This window comes from Pagrus major, chromosome 24, assembly GCF_040436345.1.
Source record: "Pagrus major chromosome 24, Pma_NU_1.0".
NCBI lineage: Eukaryota > Metazoa > Chordata > Actinopteri > Spariformes > Sparidae > Pagrus > Pagrus major.
Genome location: NC_133238.1, coordinates 1,816,885 through 1,832,500, shown reverse-complemented (window position 1 = coordinate 1,832,500; position 15,616 = coordinate 1,816,885). Strand labels below are relative to the sequence as shown.

The 15,616-nt window shown below is 41.7% G+C and overlaps 1 protein-coding gene across 1 annotated transcript in view; it reads left to right on the top strand.

The window, feature by feature from the left end:
• Positions 1 to 15,616, top strand: part of smg1 (SMG1 nonsense mediated mRNA decay associated PI3K related kinase) — a 118,599-nt gene that overhangs the window by 1,642 nt on the left and 101,341 nt on the right. Inside the window, exons 3-10 of the mRNA XM_073462725.1 lie at positions 4,414 to 4,472; positions 6,718 to 6,931; positions 7,634 to 7,759; positions 7,966 to 8,038; positions 9,095 to 9,192; positions 9,616 to 9,789; positions 13,576 to 13,797; positions 14,309 to 14,410. Coding sequence (XP_073318826.1) covers positions 4,414 to 4,472; positions 6,718 to 6,931; positions 7,634 to 7,759; positions 7,966 to 8,038; positions 9,095 to 9,192; positions 9,616 to 9,789; positions 13,576 to 13,797; positions 14,309 to 14,410 — 1,068 coding nt within the window. The remainder of the gene's footprint in view (positions 1 to 4,413; positions 4,473 to 6,717; positions 6,932 to 7,633; positions 7,760 to 7,965; positions 8,039 to 9,094; positions 9,193 to 9,615; positions 9,790 to 13,575; positions 13,798 to 14,308; positions 14,411 to 15,616) is intronic.

The following is a 15,616-nucleotide window of genomic DNA, read 5'->3' as shown; positions in this document are numbered from 1 at the left end:
AATGCAAGGATGAAAACTAAAGCTAAATTGCTTCCAAATGTATTTATTAACAGATATTATATATTAGATATTCATATACAGAGTTACACTGGCAAAAGATGCTGTAATTGTAGTCTGTTTGCTACAGTGGGCCTGAGTATCATTTTCACTGGACTTTTCACCGGACTTTTTCGTCATGCACTCGTCATGCAAATGCCTGTGGTGATTTTTCAAGTGCCGGTATAAACTGGTTGTGTTTCTGCTGGATGTTGCAACTTTAGCGCGACAGGTTTTGCACAGTACCTGTTTCTGGTGCACGTCTGCAGCCTCAAACCCGAAATACTCCCAAATGACCGACGTGCTGTTTTTCTTGGGATTAAATCCCCTAACTCCGCTTCTGGTCCAGCTGAAGCCATTTCAGAACACGTTAAGGAGCAGGTTAATACTGATTGGTTAGCGTGACCTGTCCACGAGTAGCATACCGCTTCTGATTGGTGAGCTTGGCAGGATGGTAGGGAGATGGCATGTATGAATGAATGAATGAATGAATTACTTTTATTATTGTGTCATGCATGTATGTGTAAAATAGTTGACACAACAGATCCTGGGTCAGTCAGGAGCGCTGCAAAAACCGCAGCTTTGGCGATCACATGATCGTGTTGTCTGAAATCGTTCAGCCCTAGTTGGCAGATGGGGCAAAGAGCTGGATGGTAGAAGAGGATCGGAGAGTGCGGGAAGGTGTGTGGATATGAATAAGTTCAGAGAGATATGATGGTGCCAGGTTGTGAAGGATCTTGAAAGTGAGAAGTAGAATCTTAAAATCAATGCAGGATTTGATAGGGAGCCAATGGAGTTGCTGCAGGGCTGGAGTGATGTGTTCAATAGAAGGAGTTCTGGTGATGATACGAGCAGCTGTGTTCTGGACCAGTTGGAGTTTATGAAGAGATTTCCGAGGAAGACCATAGAGGAGAGAATTGCAATAGTCCAGACGGGATGTAATCAGGGTGTTTACAAGAATAGCAGTGCAAGTTGGTGTAAGTTAGGGATGGAGATGATTGATGTTGCGTAGATGGAAGTATGCAGAACGAGTAACATTATTGATGTGGGCTTCGAAGGATAAGGTGCCATTCAGGATGACACCCAGGCTCTTTACCTGAGGTGACGGAGGAACAGTGGAATTGTCGATGGACAAGGAGAAAGTGTTGAGTGTTGCTAGGGTGGATCTGGAACCAATGAGGAGGACCTCGGGTTTTGTCGCTGTTGAGTTTAAGGAAGTTGAGTGAGAAACATGATTTTATTTCCAGTAAGCAGTTGGATAGAGCTGTGGGTGGCAGAGTGGAACTAGGCTTAGTGGAAATATAGAGCTGGGTATTGTCAGCATAGCAGTGGAATTGAATATGAAATTTCCTGAGAATGTGTCCAAGGGGCAGAAGATAAATAGTGAACAGTAGGGGGCCAAGGAGCCCTGGGGAACACCACTGTAGACTGGGGAGGAGCCGGATCTTAGGTTCTTGAGTTGAACAAACTGTGTGCGACCATTGAGATATGATTTCAACCGAGCCAGAGGGATGTCAGTGATTCCAATGGAGGCTAACCTGTCCAGGAAGATGTCATGAGAGACGGTGTCAGAGGCTGTTGAGGAGAACCAGGATGGAGAGTAAACCAGAGTCAGATGCCATCAAGAGGTCATTTGTGATTTTCTGGGGGCTGTCTCAGTGCTGTGAAGGGGACAAAAGTTGGACTGAAATTGTTCATAGAGGTTGTAGTGAGACAGATGGGTGTTTAGCTGAGCTGCAACAGTTCTTTCTAGTATTTTGGAGAGAAATGGCAAGTTTGAGATGGGACGAAAGTTGTTCAAATCATTCGAATCTGCGCCAATTTTGGAGTTATTGCAGCAGTCTTAAGTGATGATGGAACAACACCAGACGTCAGTGAGGAATGAATGATGTCAGTTATTAGAGAGGACAGGGCAGGCAGGCAGCCTTTTACCAGGTAGGTAGGTAGGGGGTCTAACTGGCAGGTGGATGATTTGGATTTAAGGATGAGTCCGGTTATTTCAGAGACGGCTGGCAGTTTGAAGCTGGCAAGTGGAGAGCTGATGGAAAATGTGGGCAAAGAGTGCAGAGAGGATGCAGAGTTATTTGAAGCAGTCAGTGTCTGGTGGATATTTTGGCATTGAAGAAGGCCATAAAGTTATCACACTGTGTAACTGTGAGTAAGTGAGGTGGTAGAGCATCAGGTGGTTTCAGAATATTGTTGATAGTTGAGAATAGGGCTCTAGTGTTCCCATCCGCTGTCCTGATTAAGGTTGAGTAGTATGTGGTCTTGGCTGAAGAAAGAGCATCCTTGTATTGAAGTATGTGATTATGATACATTTCTTTGTGAACTGCTAGGCCAGTTTTGACATAGAGGCGTTCCAAACGCCGGCCTTTAGTTTTGAGTTGGCGTAGTGCTGGTGTAAACCAAGGAGCAGAGTGGGCAAAAGAAACAGACCTTGTTTTCAGAGGTGCAAGAGTATTTACCAGTCGATGAAGTCCAATATTGTAGTGGGATACCAGTTCATCTGTGGTGGATAAGTTGTCTCTGCTAGGGAAGTCATCAATTCCATTAGAGAGGGCCGACATATTTTTGATGTTTCGGAATGTGATAGGTGCACCCAATAATATATTTTAACTATGGTGTACGATGTCGCAAAACAATTGTATTGCGATTATTTTGACAAATATTATGATTGCAATATGATTCACAATGAATGGGAATGATTATTTTTGCATCACAATTTTCCTTCTTTACAGAAAAAAAATTACAATCACAATGGTGTGACATTTGTTGGTCTGTACCAAACAGACATTTGGAGAACCAGATTTGTAGGCCAGGGCATCTGCAGCACTACAGTACTTGATTCTAATGCAGTTTTGTCCCACATTTTACCTTTATCAAAAAAACTGCAGCTTTGAGATTTGGATGGTACACTTTATACACACCATTTTGCAATTTTGATAAGAGTGGAAATAATTGTGCAGCCTTAATTTTAAAGCAACATTATGTTGTAATTGGTGTGTTGTGCTTGTGACAAAGTTTCTGAGTGCTACACCACTGTCATAAATACAAATCCCTGGTCTGTAATAATTTGACACTAATGCCGATTTCCACCAGCATGTTTGGCCACGGTGAGTCAAATTAAAGGAATAGTTCACTCTAGAACGAAATTCAGTCATTATCGACTCCCCCTCATGCTGATGAGAAGTCCGGTGTAGTTTCTTATTCCTCAAAGTGCAGCTGGAGACCCGCGGGGGTGCCCTCCTGCAGCAAAAATCCATATAACGGGCATCAATTGTGCCTGAGACGAAAAGGTCCATAAAACTACACAAAAACTTTGTAATATTCCTCCATACTGCTCGTCCGCTGCAATCCAAGTGTCCTGAAGTGGCGACATCCAGAGTTTACTTAAACGACGTCATTTAGTATATTTTTCTAGCCTAAACAGTCACTATACTACATTTGCCTAGAGGCAAATGCACGCGAGTCTCCCTCACAGCGGTTTGCACGGTATTTACATCCAGCTGTGAGTTTCAAAGTTTCAAATCACTAGTGCAGGCAGATCCCTCTTTGTTTGTGTGTCGCTCACAGCTGGATGTAAATACCGGTGTGTATCTATCGCGAGTTCTTGTTGATCTTGTCTAGCATGGCTTCCGTAGTGCAAACCGCCGTGAGGGAGACTTGCGTGCACGCGGGAGCGTGCCTCCAGGCAAATATAGTATAGTAACTGTTTAGGCTAGAAAAATGTACTAAATGACGTAGTTTCGAGTAAACTCTGGATATAATAGGGTTTGAACGTGTCAGTGGTTACCAACTGCTGTTAGCAGAAACATTAACTGCAAACATTTTATCCTTGCTGTTAACATAGGCATTTTTATCTAACTATCACGTCTGGGCTCATACTCCTCTCCAACAGTCTGCTGAATTGGGAGATGTTAGTTGTATAGACAGGGATGGAGAGGGAGGGGAGGTTGGTGACAAAAGTGGTTGCCTGCCTTGAGACCCGCTAATAGCAAAATTCAACTGCAATAGCCAGGTTTCAAATAGAGGGCAGTCACTATGCATATTAATAATATGTACAATTCAAATTAAAAGAAGGGCATCAGCCCAGCAGCAGGACTGGCATCTGCTTCTTTGTGTGAGGAGGAACAGGGGGAGTGTGAACAGTGTGATTTTGAATCCAGCCCTCAATGAGTTGATGATTTTGGTTTGTATTTACTGTTGTTACATCATTTTGTTCTCAACAAATGTACGTCAGTAAAGATCGTCAACTTGAAAAAAACGTTCATCAAGGTCTGATGTGTGTTTAAAGTGTTCCCTTAATTTTTTGAAGCAGTGTACTTGCACTGAATGTCAAGATATGGTAAATGATTAATACTATCTTCTCTCTTACAGACCCTGGTCAAACAGTTGGACACCATCCTCAGCACGCTGAATGACATTTTGAATGAGAGGTAAGAAGAAGCGATGTGCTATAAGTTTATTAGATTCAGGACATCCAGACTGCCATATCTCAAGAACCCCTTTTTTTGTGTCTCAAAGGTTACTGTAACCTCACAAAACAGCTTTTCGGCCATTACTAAACAATTCATATGATGATATGACAAAATTTAGACAAATGTCGAATAGGATAAAATGATATCCAAAAGGTCAGAGGTCAAACTGTGACATCATTAAATTCAGTAAAAAATGTTCTGGCCATTACTCAACAACGTAGCTCAGGAAAAGCAACTTGACTGACACATAGACTAGGGGTGGGCGATATGGGCAAAAAATAATATCTCGATATTTTTTTGGATTTTGGCGATAATGATAATCAGTCGATATCCTTTTAAAATGTGATTGCTAAACTGTTGCAAGGAGGATGCTAGCGAGAGGTCATGTGATCACGTGATGTGATCACGTAGGCCCACTAGTCGTGTGACACAGACGGACGAAAATGATCTTTTTTTCCTCCGTCTTCCTCGGCATCATTTCAAGAATATTTGCGTCCAGACCGATCCACTGAAAATGACTGAAAACGCTGTAGTTCATATTCCAGGCCTATAGGTGGCGCTTGAAATTCACCTAAAACAGAGAAGAAGAGACAGAGCGAGCATGCGCAAAAAGCTTGCGCGCTGTAAACAAACAGACAGTAGACGGAGAAACCGAACACAACAAGAAGAAGACGAAAATGGCTAGTGCAAGGAAACCAGAATCGTTTGTGTGGACCGATAATGAGGTCTAACTGCTGCTGCGACTCACACTCGACTACAAGGCGAGTACGTTGCAAGAAACACGAACACAAGCATGTAGTCTGCCGTTGTTGTTATGAGACGTCGCAGGGTTCAGAGGTCGAAGGCAAGAGGTCGAGGGGTGGGGCGAATCCTGCCATGCTGTAGAGAGCGTTGCTGCACCGTGTATTAATGGATGGATGTGAGGAGTTTCCACGTGCGTTTCAATATTTTTGGCGAAGTAATTTAAATACTCGATAATGGAAATTTGCACATCGTCAAAACAACAATGACGATATTATCACAAACGATATATATCGCCCACCCCTAACATAGAGGCATACAACCACAAGGTGGTAATAAGAGATGTTCCAATACCATTTTTTCCTTCCTACCGATTCCAATACCTTGGCTTTGGGTATCAGCCGATAGCGAGTACCAATCCAATACCTGTGTGTTTTTAAAGAAAAAAAGATTTATATACTACTGACCCTGTACAGGATGTGATATGATTGCTATCATTGTTGTATGGCCTGGCTCAGGTAAAACCTTGCAGAGAATGATTGACATACAACATTCTTTTATTATCTATTTTGTCAGTCATAACGAAAAAGAACAAATCTAGGAATAATTAACAATTCCTTTTAAAACTATTAAAGTGCAGCCACTTTTTAAATAAAACAGTAACGCAACAGCAACTTAAATAAATCTAGGGATAAATATTTCCCTTAAACTTGCTCACGGAAATTCCAGAGTAAAATATTGTCAAATAGCTGACATGTTGCCAGCTCCGTCTGACTCGCATGAAATCAACTTCTTCTTCACCGCTCTAAAAACAGTAGTTGCCAGGGGCAACGTCTTGTGTTAGCTTTTAGAGCAGCGAAGAAGAATGGATTTTTGGTGTGTAAGGTTAAGCAGAGCTAACGGAGCTAAATGGAAAGTAGCAGGGTCCTGTTTCTAAATTACACGGCATCGGGTCAGTGCATAGACTCACATACTTAGTGAAATTGGCGGTGGTAATTCTAGTTTTTTATGTTGCGAGCTCATTCTGAGGAAGTGTGTCTGCCTGAAACATCCATGAAACACATGCATTAATTAAAGTACTTTCCTGTTTGTGATTTTTAATTCTGAGGTCAGCGTCCATTTACATATCATAGTGTATACTGCTTTAATCTTCTATTATCTATACATTTAGTATAACCATCTCAGTCTAATCTAATATCAAGAACTCAATAATTGCCACATGGATTACAGTATGTATCCAGATGGCCTAAATTGTCAGAGATGCATCTTTCCAAGACATGACCAAACGGTCTGGAGACTAGGCTCAAGTAGTGTAGTCTTGACTATATGTCTCAGAGGCATAGCACACCTCCCACCTATGATTCAACCCCTGTTATTGCAACCATGATCACTCTCGGCTAGTCCCTTATGCCATGTGTTCTCTGACGTTTGATCTTCTTGCCGGTCTTGTTAACGTATGTAGCAGTAAGCTGCTATGGGAGCTGCGTCAGGATGCAGCAGCCTGCCTGGGTCTCCTCTGCACAGTGCTTAGCTATGAGGCTGAGCGCATCTTCAAGTGGCTCTTTCTCAAGTTAACTTCAAGCGGTCGTGACGAGGTGAAGCTGTTGTACCTGGTGGCAGCACAGCGTGCTTTGGAGGCTGCTGGAGAGAGGAAAGCCTTCTCTCACGTCATGCAGGTAACCCCACACAGATGCTTCAGTGGATTTCTGTACAGCTCTCGGGTGTTGTTGATAACTGTTGCATACACACAAAATGGGGCCTGAATGAGGTGTATGCCCCTTGCGCACTCACACACTTGCATGTGTGTGAGTGCACAAGCTCCTGCTCCTTACCCTTGTGTGTGCAATTATCATGTGCTGAGAACCTTCATCAACAATTATCATGTGTATAATGACATCGAGACAAGAGATTCATCGTGTGTGTGTGTGTGTGTGTGTGTGTGTGTGTGTGTGTGTGTGTGTGTGTGTACTCAGGTGGACTGTAATTTATGAAGGGATCATTACATGCTGCTGTATACCTTAGAATTTTTTAAATGTATGCATACAGACTTTAAGCCACTGGACTGGGCTTTGTTCCCATTTTAAATTTTTTTTTTATATTAGTTGCCAAAGATACTTTAGTTTGTTGCATAGAACTCATCACCTGTAAGGTTGGGTTCTAAGAGCTAGTTCCCTTTTATGATCTGCTTGCAAGTCAGTATATTATCGTGGCATGTATTGCTCCAAGCCTAGTGAATCTCTTATTGGATCTTACCAAAATAATGGCAGCAGTATTCCCTAAAAGCCACATATACATCATGCCAGTACAGACGTGAAAAGTGTGTACTGGGTGGTGCCATGTAACAGATGTTTTTTTGGACCGTGTTTTGTGGGTTTCAGCTGGTGATGAACAACTTGCAGTCCATCCTGGAGAATGTGGACACACCAGAACTGCTTTGTCAGAGTGTGAAGTGTATCCTTCAGGTGGCACGCTGCTACCCGCATGTCTTCAGCACCAACTTCAGGGTAAGTGTTTTAGCAGTGATTGGTCCATTAGCTATCCTATCGAGGGCCTATCCCAGCTGACTTTGGTAGAGGGGCGGGGCACAACCTTGGCTGGTAGGTTCAAGCCCACCTGCCAACCGATTTGTTGCCCTTACAGTAATTGGTATCGTTGCATTTATTGACCAATGGCAGCGCCGTGTCCTTTGATGTTTATTGTTTCTCCACAGGACACAGTGGACATATTGGTTGGCTGGCACATTGACCATACACAGAAGCAGTCAGTCACTCAGCAAGTTTCTGGTCAGTTTCTTATTAGCACTCAAAGATTTTCACTGTTATACATGATGTTCAGATTGCAAACATTTTGGTGCTTTCTGCTGGTAATAAAGGTGGGTTAACTTTTTATGTTCACCTCATACATTGTCTTTATTAGGAAATTTGGCAAACCTATTGTATATTTATGACTGGCTGTGGCTTGATTAATTTATTAATTAAAAAAATGGTTGCATTCTGTAGCCATGTTTTTCTGTTGTCCATCTCATGCACATCTGATGGTTCAGATCGGCCTCTATATTAATAATTGCAGCTCTCTACACAGGCTGCGTAATGACAAATGAAGTGCCTTCTAACTATGACGTGAAACATTTACACTTGTAGTTTATTTTCACCTGTTTTCAGCACATTACTAGTGACTGGTGTTGTGCTTTAAATGTGCTGCCAAAACACAGGTGATCAACTGTATGCCTGAACACATCTTGCTGCTGCTCTGCTGACATGCTGCTTTTGCTACACTGCCTGTGCAGGCAAGGTGCAAAGCCTAATACCTAATGGCAGCCCAGTGCTATAGAGAGGTGTTTGTAGTCCTAAAACCCGGAAAACAGTTAGCATTTTTGCACATCAGGCTCCCTCGTCTCAAAGTTTGAGTGTTTTAATTCGCTTTTCAGCTAAATTGTCTGATATAAGATCCGTGTTTACCACATGCCTAAGGTACTTACATGTTTTGCGCTACGACATAGATGTACCATTAAATGTCCCACAATTTGATTATCAAGTGCTTATGTGTGTCTAAATGAGACAGAGATGGACTAGTGAGACATCTACTCACTAGTCCATCTTTACAGGCAGACTTTCTTTACAAACTCTTTTACTTACTTTACAACTTGTACATTGATCAGTTTGTAGAAAACCTGTATAGTAATTGTGTAGTAAGACGCTTAGTGGTGGTGATGTTTAAGTCATGCGACTGCAATGTAGTCCGTTTATAGCCCATCATTAGCTAACTTCCAGGTTAGCCTGCAAAAATCTGTCATTGCTCAACCATTCTATTCTGTCTTTGCTCTCCCTGTCGGTGTTTAGGCTGGTTACAGAGTCTGGAGCAGTTCTGGGTGGCAGACCTGACCTTCTCCACCACCCTGCTGGGACAGTTCTTGGAGGATATGGAGGCATATGCAGAGGTGAAGTTAGTCTTACAGCATGCTGCCAAGGCCACACTGAGCTTCCCTACTATCGTGCTCTAATGCCAGTTAGACTCTTTAAGAGCAGCTTTTACAGGTGTATTACAAAAATTATTTTACAGTGTACAAGTGTATTATTTAACAGGCTGGAACACAAATTGTATGTTTTGTCAAAATTATCAATTAAATATCAATATTTTCAACACTGTTTGAATTTAGAAGAAGCGAGGAAATATGCAGTTTCTATTACTGCCGGAGGGTGACAAGTCCTTGTTTGTAATTTAAGCTATAAATACTTGAAGATCTTCAGGAAATCTAGTTAAGATTCTCAAAATGATAAAATGTGGTAAATACTGATTCTAAACCACATAGAGCTCTTGAATGGTTTTTTCAAAGACTTGACTGAATCTGTGCTCTGTTTAGGATCTGAACCATGTGGTGTCAGGTGAGGTGCTGGATGAAGACATCCCCCCTCCCTCAGTGTCATTGCCAAAGCTGGCAGCTCTGCTGAGGGTTTTCAGCACAGTGGTTCGCAGCATTGGAGAGCGATTCAACCCCTTTAGAGGACCACCCATTACCGAAGTCTATGTCACTGATGTAAGAGCCTACCTACACCTAGGAGAACCTGATTGAGGGCTGAGTTGTGTTAATATTATTATTATAAAAGATATAATGAATGAGTGGAAGCGGTCAACTCATGGGGGGAAAATGAAGACAGCAGTATGAGAACATGTCATTGTAGAAATGTGCTTGGAAGACACAGTTGTTAATATAGAAGTTTCTTTTAAAGTCTTATCTTGAATACTCACATATACAGCCCTGATTCCTAAAAGTTTGGACCCTGTGTAAAACAGAATGCAATAATTTGCATGCAAAGTGTTTCCCAACAACAGTTTTTACCAAGTGTTCCTGAGCCCATGTATTAATATCCTTTATACAATCATGTGTTCACTGTTATACAAAGTGTTGAACCTCACCCCATCCTTGCTTGTGAACAACTGATTCTTTCGAGGATGCCCCAAACATGTTACTATCACCTGTTACCAATGAACCTGTTTATCTGTGAAATGTTCCAAACAGGTGTTTTTGGAGCATTCAACAACTTTCACAATCTTTTCTTGCTCTTGTCCCAACTTATTTAAAACATGTCGCTACCTTCAAATTCAGAATAAGCATATATTTGCAAAAATCAATGAAGTTGATGAGTAACACGTTAATCTTTTCTTTGTACTGTTTTCAATTGAGTATATGCCAACAAGGATCAACAAATTATACATTCTGTTTTCTTTGTTTCACACAGCCTTCCAACTTGTTTGAATCCAGGGAAGCTAATATGCCATAGACAAATAAAAAGGGGATCTTGCAAAGTTACAGCCTTTTCAGTACCAATTTTTTTCTTTGGGTTACAATACCTCCACTGCAGTTCAGCCAAGAATTTTTATTTATGTATTTATTTAAGTGTGGAAGATGCGTCTCAGTCAGAGAACTGACTGTGGCTGTGGGGGTGTTGTCTTTTAGTATCCATTGGACTATGTGCAGACACCTCACTTCACTGATAACAGTAAAGCATTTTAATTCTACTTAATTCTCCACCTCATTTTCATATTTGCTCACAAACTATTCCAATCTGCTCACCTTCTGTTTCCTGTCGGTTCTCTTTCCACCTCTGGTCTATTGCTTGCACCCTCTCACCCACCAACCCTCGACTTGTGAAGAGCATAATACTGAGGCTGATACAGTTGAACATCTCTCTCTGCCTCTCCCTCTCTCTTTTTCACTTCTCTTCAAGGGGAGAATTTCCACTAGTTAATCGATCATGAATGGTGTCATTCTCTTAGATATTAAAAAACAAAAAAAACAAATGCTAAAATAGGTCTCCAGCTGTCACTGTTAAGACTATGTGTGGCAGGACAATGCACCCTGCTACACATTAAAGTTAAAGTCATGAAAAGTCTGTTTCCTGAAGGAGAGGAACGAGGTACAACACATATTGTATTGGATAGCCCACCCTTGCGCAGCCTGACTGAAGACACCTCTATTCAAAGGAACAGTATATATAGTCATAGTCATACCATTTCGTTCCCTTTCAGTCAGTTCACTTGGTACAACAAATATTGTATGAGACCTTTATTCACGCTGAGGTGAACGTGCGTAAGAATGTAGGAATGACTGTGATGATGGATGTTTATATGTAGGTGGGGCCTCGTATACAGTTGTGCTCATCAGTTTACATACTCTGGCAGAATTTGTGATTTTTTTTGGCAATTTTTCAGAGAATATGAATGATAACACAAAAACTTTTCTTTCACTCATGGTTAGTGGTTGGGTGAAGCCATTTATTATCAAACAATTGTTTGCTCTTTTTAAATCATAATGACAACAGAAATGACCCAAATGACCCTGATCAAAAGTTTACATACCCTGGAGGTTTTGGACTGATAACAGACACACAAGTTGACACAGGGGTTAAAATGGCTACTAAAGGTAACCATCCTCACCTGTTTGCTTGTAATCAGTGTTTGTGTATGAAAAGTAAGTGAGTTTCTGGGCTCCTGACAGACCCCTGCATGTTTCATCCAGTGCTGCACTGACGTTGCTGGATTCCGAGCAATGGGGAAAGCAAAAGAATTATCAAAGGATCTGTGGGAGAAGGTAGTTGAACTTTATAAAACAGGAAAAGGATATAAAAAGATATCCAAGGAATTGAGAATGCCAATCAGCAGTGTTCAAACTCTAATTAAGAAGTGAAAAATGAGGGATTCTGTTCAAACCAAGCCACGGTCAGGTAGACCAACAAATATTTCAGCCACAACTGCCAGGAAACTTGTTCGGGATGCAAAGAAAAACCCACAAATAACTTCAGCTGACATACAGGACTCTCTGGAAAAAATGTGGTGTGACTGTTTCAAGATGCACAATAAGGAGGCACTTGAAGAAAAGTGGGCTGCATGGTCCAGTCACCAGAAGAAAGCCATTACTACGCCAATGCCACAAAGCAGCCTGCTTACAATACGCTGAACAGCACAGAGACAAGCCTCAAAACTTCTGGAACAAAGTTATTTGGAGTGATGAGACCAAAATTGAACTTTTTGGCCACAACCATAAACGCTACATTTGGAGAGGAGTCAACAAGGCCTATGATGAAAAGTACACCATTCCTACTGTGAAACACGGAGGTGGATCGCTGATGTTTTGGGGGTGTGTGAGCTACAAAGGCACAGGGAACTTGGTCAAAATTGATGGCAAGATGAATGCAGCATGTTATCAGAAAATACTGGAGGAAAATTTGCACTCATCAGCCCGGAAGCTGCGCATGGGACGTACTTGGACGTTCCAACATGACAATGATCCAAAACACAAGGCCAAGTCGACCTGTCATTGGCTACAGCAGAAAATAGTGATGGTTCTGGTGTGGCCATCTCAGTCTCCTGACCTCGATATCATTGAGCCACTTTGGGGAGATCTCAAACGTGAAGTTCGTGCAAGTTAGCCCAAGAATTTACAGGAACTGGAGGCTTTTTGCCAAGAAGAATGGGCAGCTTTACCATCTGAGAAAATAAAGTGCCTCATCCACAGCTACCACAAAAGACTTCAAGCTGTCATTGATGTTAAAGGGGGCCATACACGGTATTAGGAACTAGGGTATGTAAACTTTTGATCAGGGTCATTTGGGTAGTTTCTGTTGTCATTATGATTTAAAAAGAGCAAACACAATTGTTTGATTAAAAAATGTCTTCACCCAACCACTAACCATGAGTGAAAGAAAAGTTTTTGTATTATCATTCATATTCTCTGAAAAATCACAAATTCTGCCAGGGTATGTAAACTGATGAGCACAACTGTACTTCACCACAGGTCTTCAGTCGGGCCTGATATCCCATACAATTTGTATTGTACTGAGTGAATTGACTGTTCAGTTATTGCGCGAGCAGCGTGACAAAGAGCTCAAGCTGCCACCCTGGCCCCAAAACTCCCCAGTTCTCAATACGATGTAACAGGGTACATTGTCCTGCTGGGTGGCCACTGCTTTCAGGTAATGCCATGAGGGTTATATTTGGTCTGTAGCCGTGTCTAGGTGTTAGGTACATTTCAAAGAAGTTTATATATTCGTATATAAATAACTATACTGTATATGTTGTATGTTTGTGCAGCGTGACTTTCATTTCGTAATGCCTTATTTGTATAATGACTGGTAAAACCTTGAACATCCACAGGAATGCCAAAGACCCAAGGTTTCCCATCAGAAAATTGTGGCAATGTTATTCACTTCACTTCTCAGTGTTTTAATGTAGTGACTGATCTGTGTATTTCACAATCGGTTATTGTTAAATGCCATACCCAAGTTTTTATGGTACCAGAATCACTTTTCTGTGTTTTCCTCAGGTGCTGAACCGGGTTCTGGCCTGTGTGACCACGGCAAAGCAGGTTCAGTTCTCTGAGGCAGTTCTCACAGCAGGGAATGAGTGTGTTGGTGTGTTGCTGGCCAGTGTGGAGCCCTGTGGTCAGCTGATGGAGGCTGTCCTGGCCTATGGCCTGGACCAGCTGGACTGCTGCCGGGCCTGCGGCTCAGACTACAGTCTGGCAGTGCTCAGCCTTCTCACTCTGGTATCGTCTTTTTTGTCACACTTTGCTCACACCTGCATTTCTTTTCACTTTGATCTAAACCACAGTGTTTATCTTTGTCATCTGGTAGTGGAGCAGCCCAAACAAATATGGCTGCAGTTACTCACTCTAAGCATGATGTACTGTACAAAGTATAGGGGACCATATACTATATTTTCTAGTGTAGTTGACCCCAATTTTATTTAATTAAAAGCTTGTACTGGGGCTGTTGGATTTTGTTTTTATAAATATTCTTCCTTCTACCAAACTGTTGCACAGTTTTGTTGGATGTGAAGTGAGGCCTAATTTGTACCTGAAAGACAAGTCGATGTAAATGTAAATTGGTCGTTTTTATTTAGGAGGATCAGTGTCGAGCTGGATTGTCCTTCCTCAGAATGCTTGACAGAAGGCTTTCAGTCTGAGAAGACCAAAAATGTCCCAAGTTATACTGCTCCGTTAGACTTTTTTCTCAAACAATTTTTAAAGTAATTGTTGACTCTGCATTTGCTCTCAGATAGTGGACCAGATCAACACAAAGCTGCCTGTGACTTTTGTGGAGAGATTGTTGGCGCCTGACTCCCAGCTGCTGAAGCTGCGCTTCCATCGAGAGAAAGAGGTGCGTCAGTGTGTGTTTCTTTATGTGTGAGTATAACAAGATGACAAGTAAGTTCATATGCCAGCATTTAAGGCTTGGTTCATGTTTTCTTTATTGCAAATACAGAAAACAAGTATGCTGGTACCCAAAAATTCCAGCCATATGTCATCACTGAAGATGTTTCCAAAACTTTAAATATTTGGGTGTTTTCACATAATATTTTTTAAACAAACCAAACTCGGTCCTCTTAAAGTGGACCAACAGAAAAGGGACTCAGTTCATTTGAAAGAGGGCACAGTTCTGCTGCTTAATTGATTATCACAGCGTCTTTGACATAGCCTACTAGAGTGTTGGGAGCTAAGCCAGACCTGATGAATACTCAAGTCACATCGGATTCCGCCTGATTCAGAGCCATATACTGATGGGAGGAGAGCTCGGACATTTTTTTTTTAACTTAAGGGATAAAAATGTAGTTTTATCCTAGCTCCTGTTTATCAACCTGATTGCAGCAGAGATCTGCTGAGGAGACCTCCATTGTTGGTGTTTATGTCACGTTACTGTAATGCTGACTGCCAATTGGAGCATGCTGGAAAATTTACTTTACTTCATAAACACAATGTGACAAAGGAGAGGGGAAAAGAAGAGAGAGAATTGCAGTCTCTGGTGAGTGTCAGTAGTGAGAGTTAGGGCTAGGTGATTAAATGATCTCGAACCGACCTCACGATCAAACTTATGTCGATTTCGGTGATAAGCCTCGTAAATTTTTACTCTACGGATAGATCTTACAGCCTATTACTTGGCAAAAATAAACGCAACTGCAGCCAGGGATGGAGCCTGCTAACTTCCAGTTTAGCGCCCAGCTAACTTGAATGGAAATAAAAATGATTTAATCGAGTGGCTCTTCTAGACTTTCCAAATTTTATTGGATCAAATCGCTCAAATTCTGACAGTAAAACGAGTCATTATGCAGGGGTTGTGAGTCCCAAAAAGAGTGAGAATGGGAAGCGCAGCTCAAAAAATTGAAAATCAATAAGTGGTGGCCAATGTAGATATTGGCAGCATGATCAAATTATATATTGTAATAAATATCAATATCGATCAATATGGGGGGAAAATCGTTATTATATTTTTTGCCATATCGCCCAGCCCTAGTGGGAGATTACTTGCATTTAAACACAGACACAGTCTCCTTGTGTGCTGTTGCTGGCTAACGTTAGCTCATGGCTA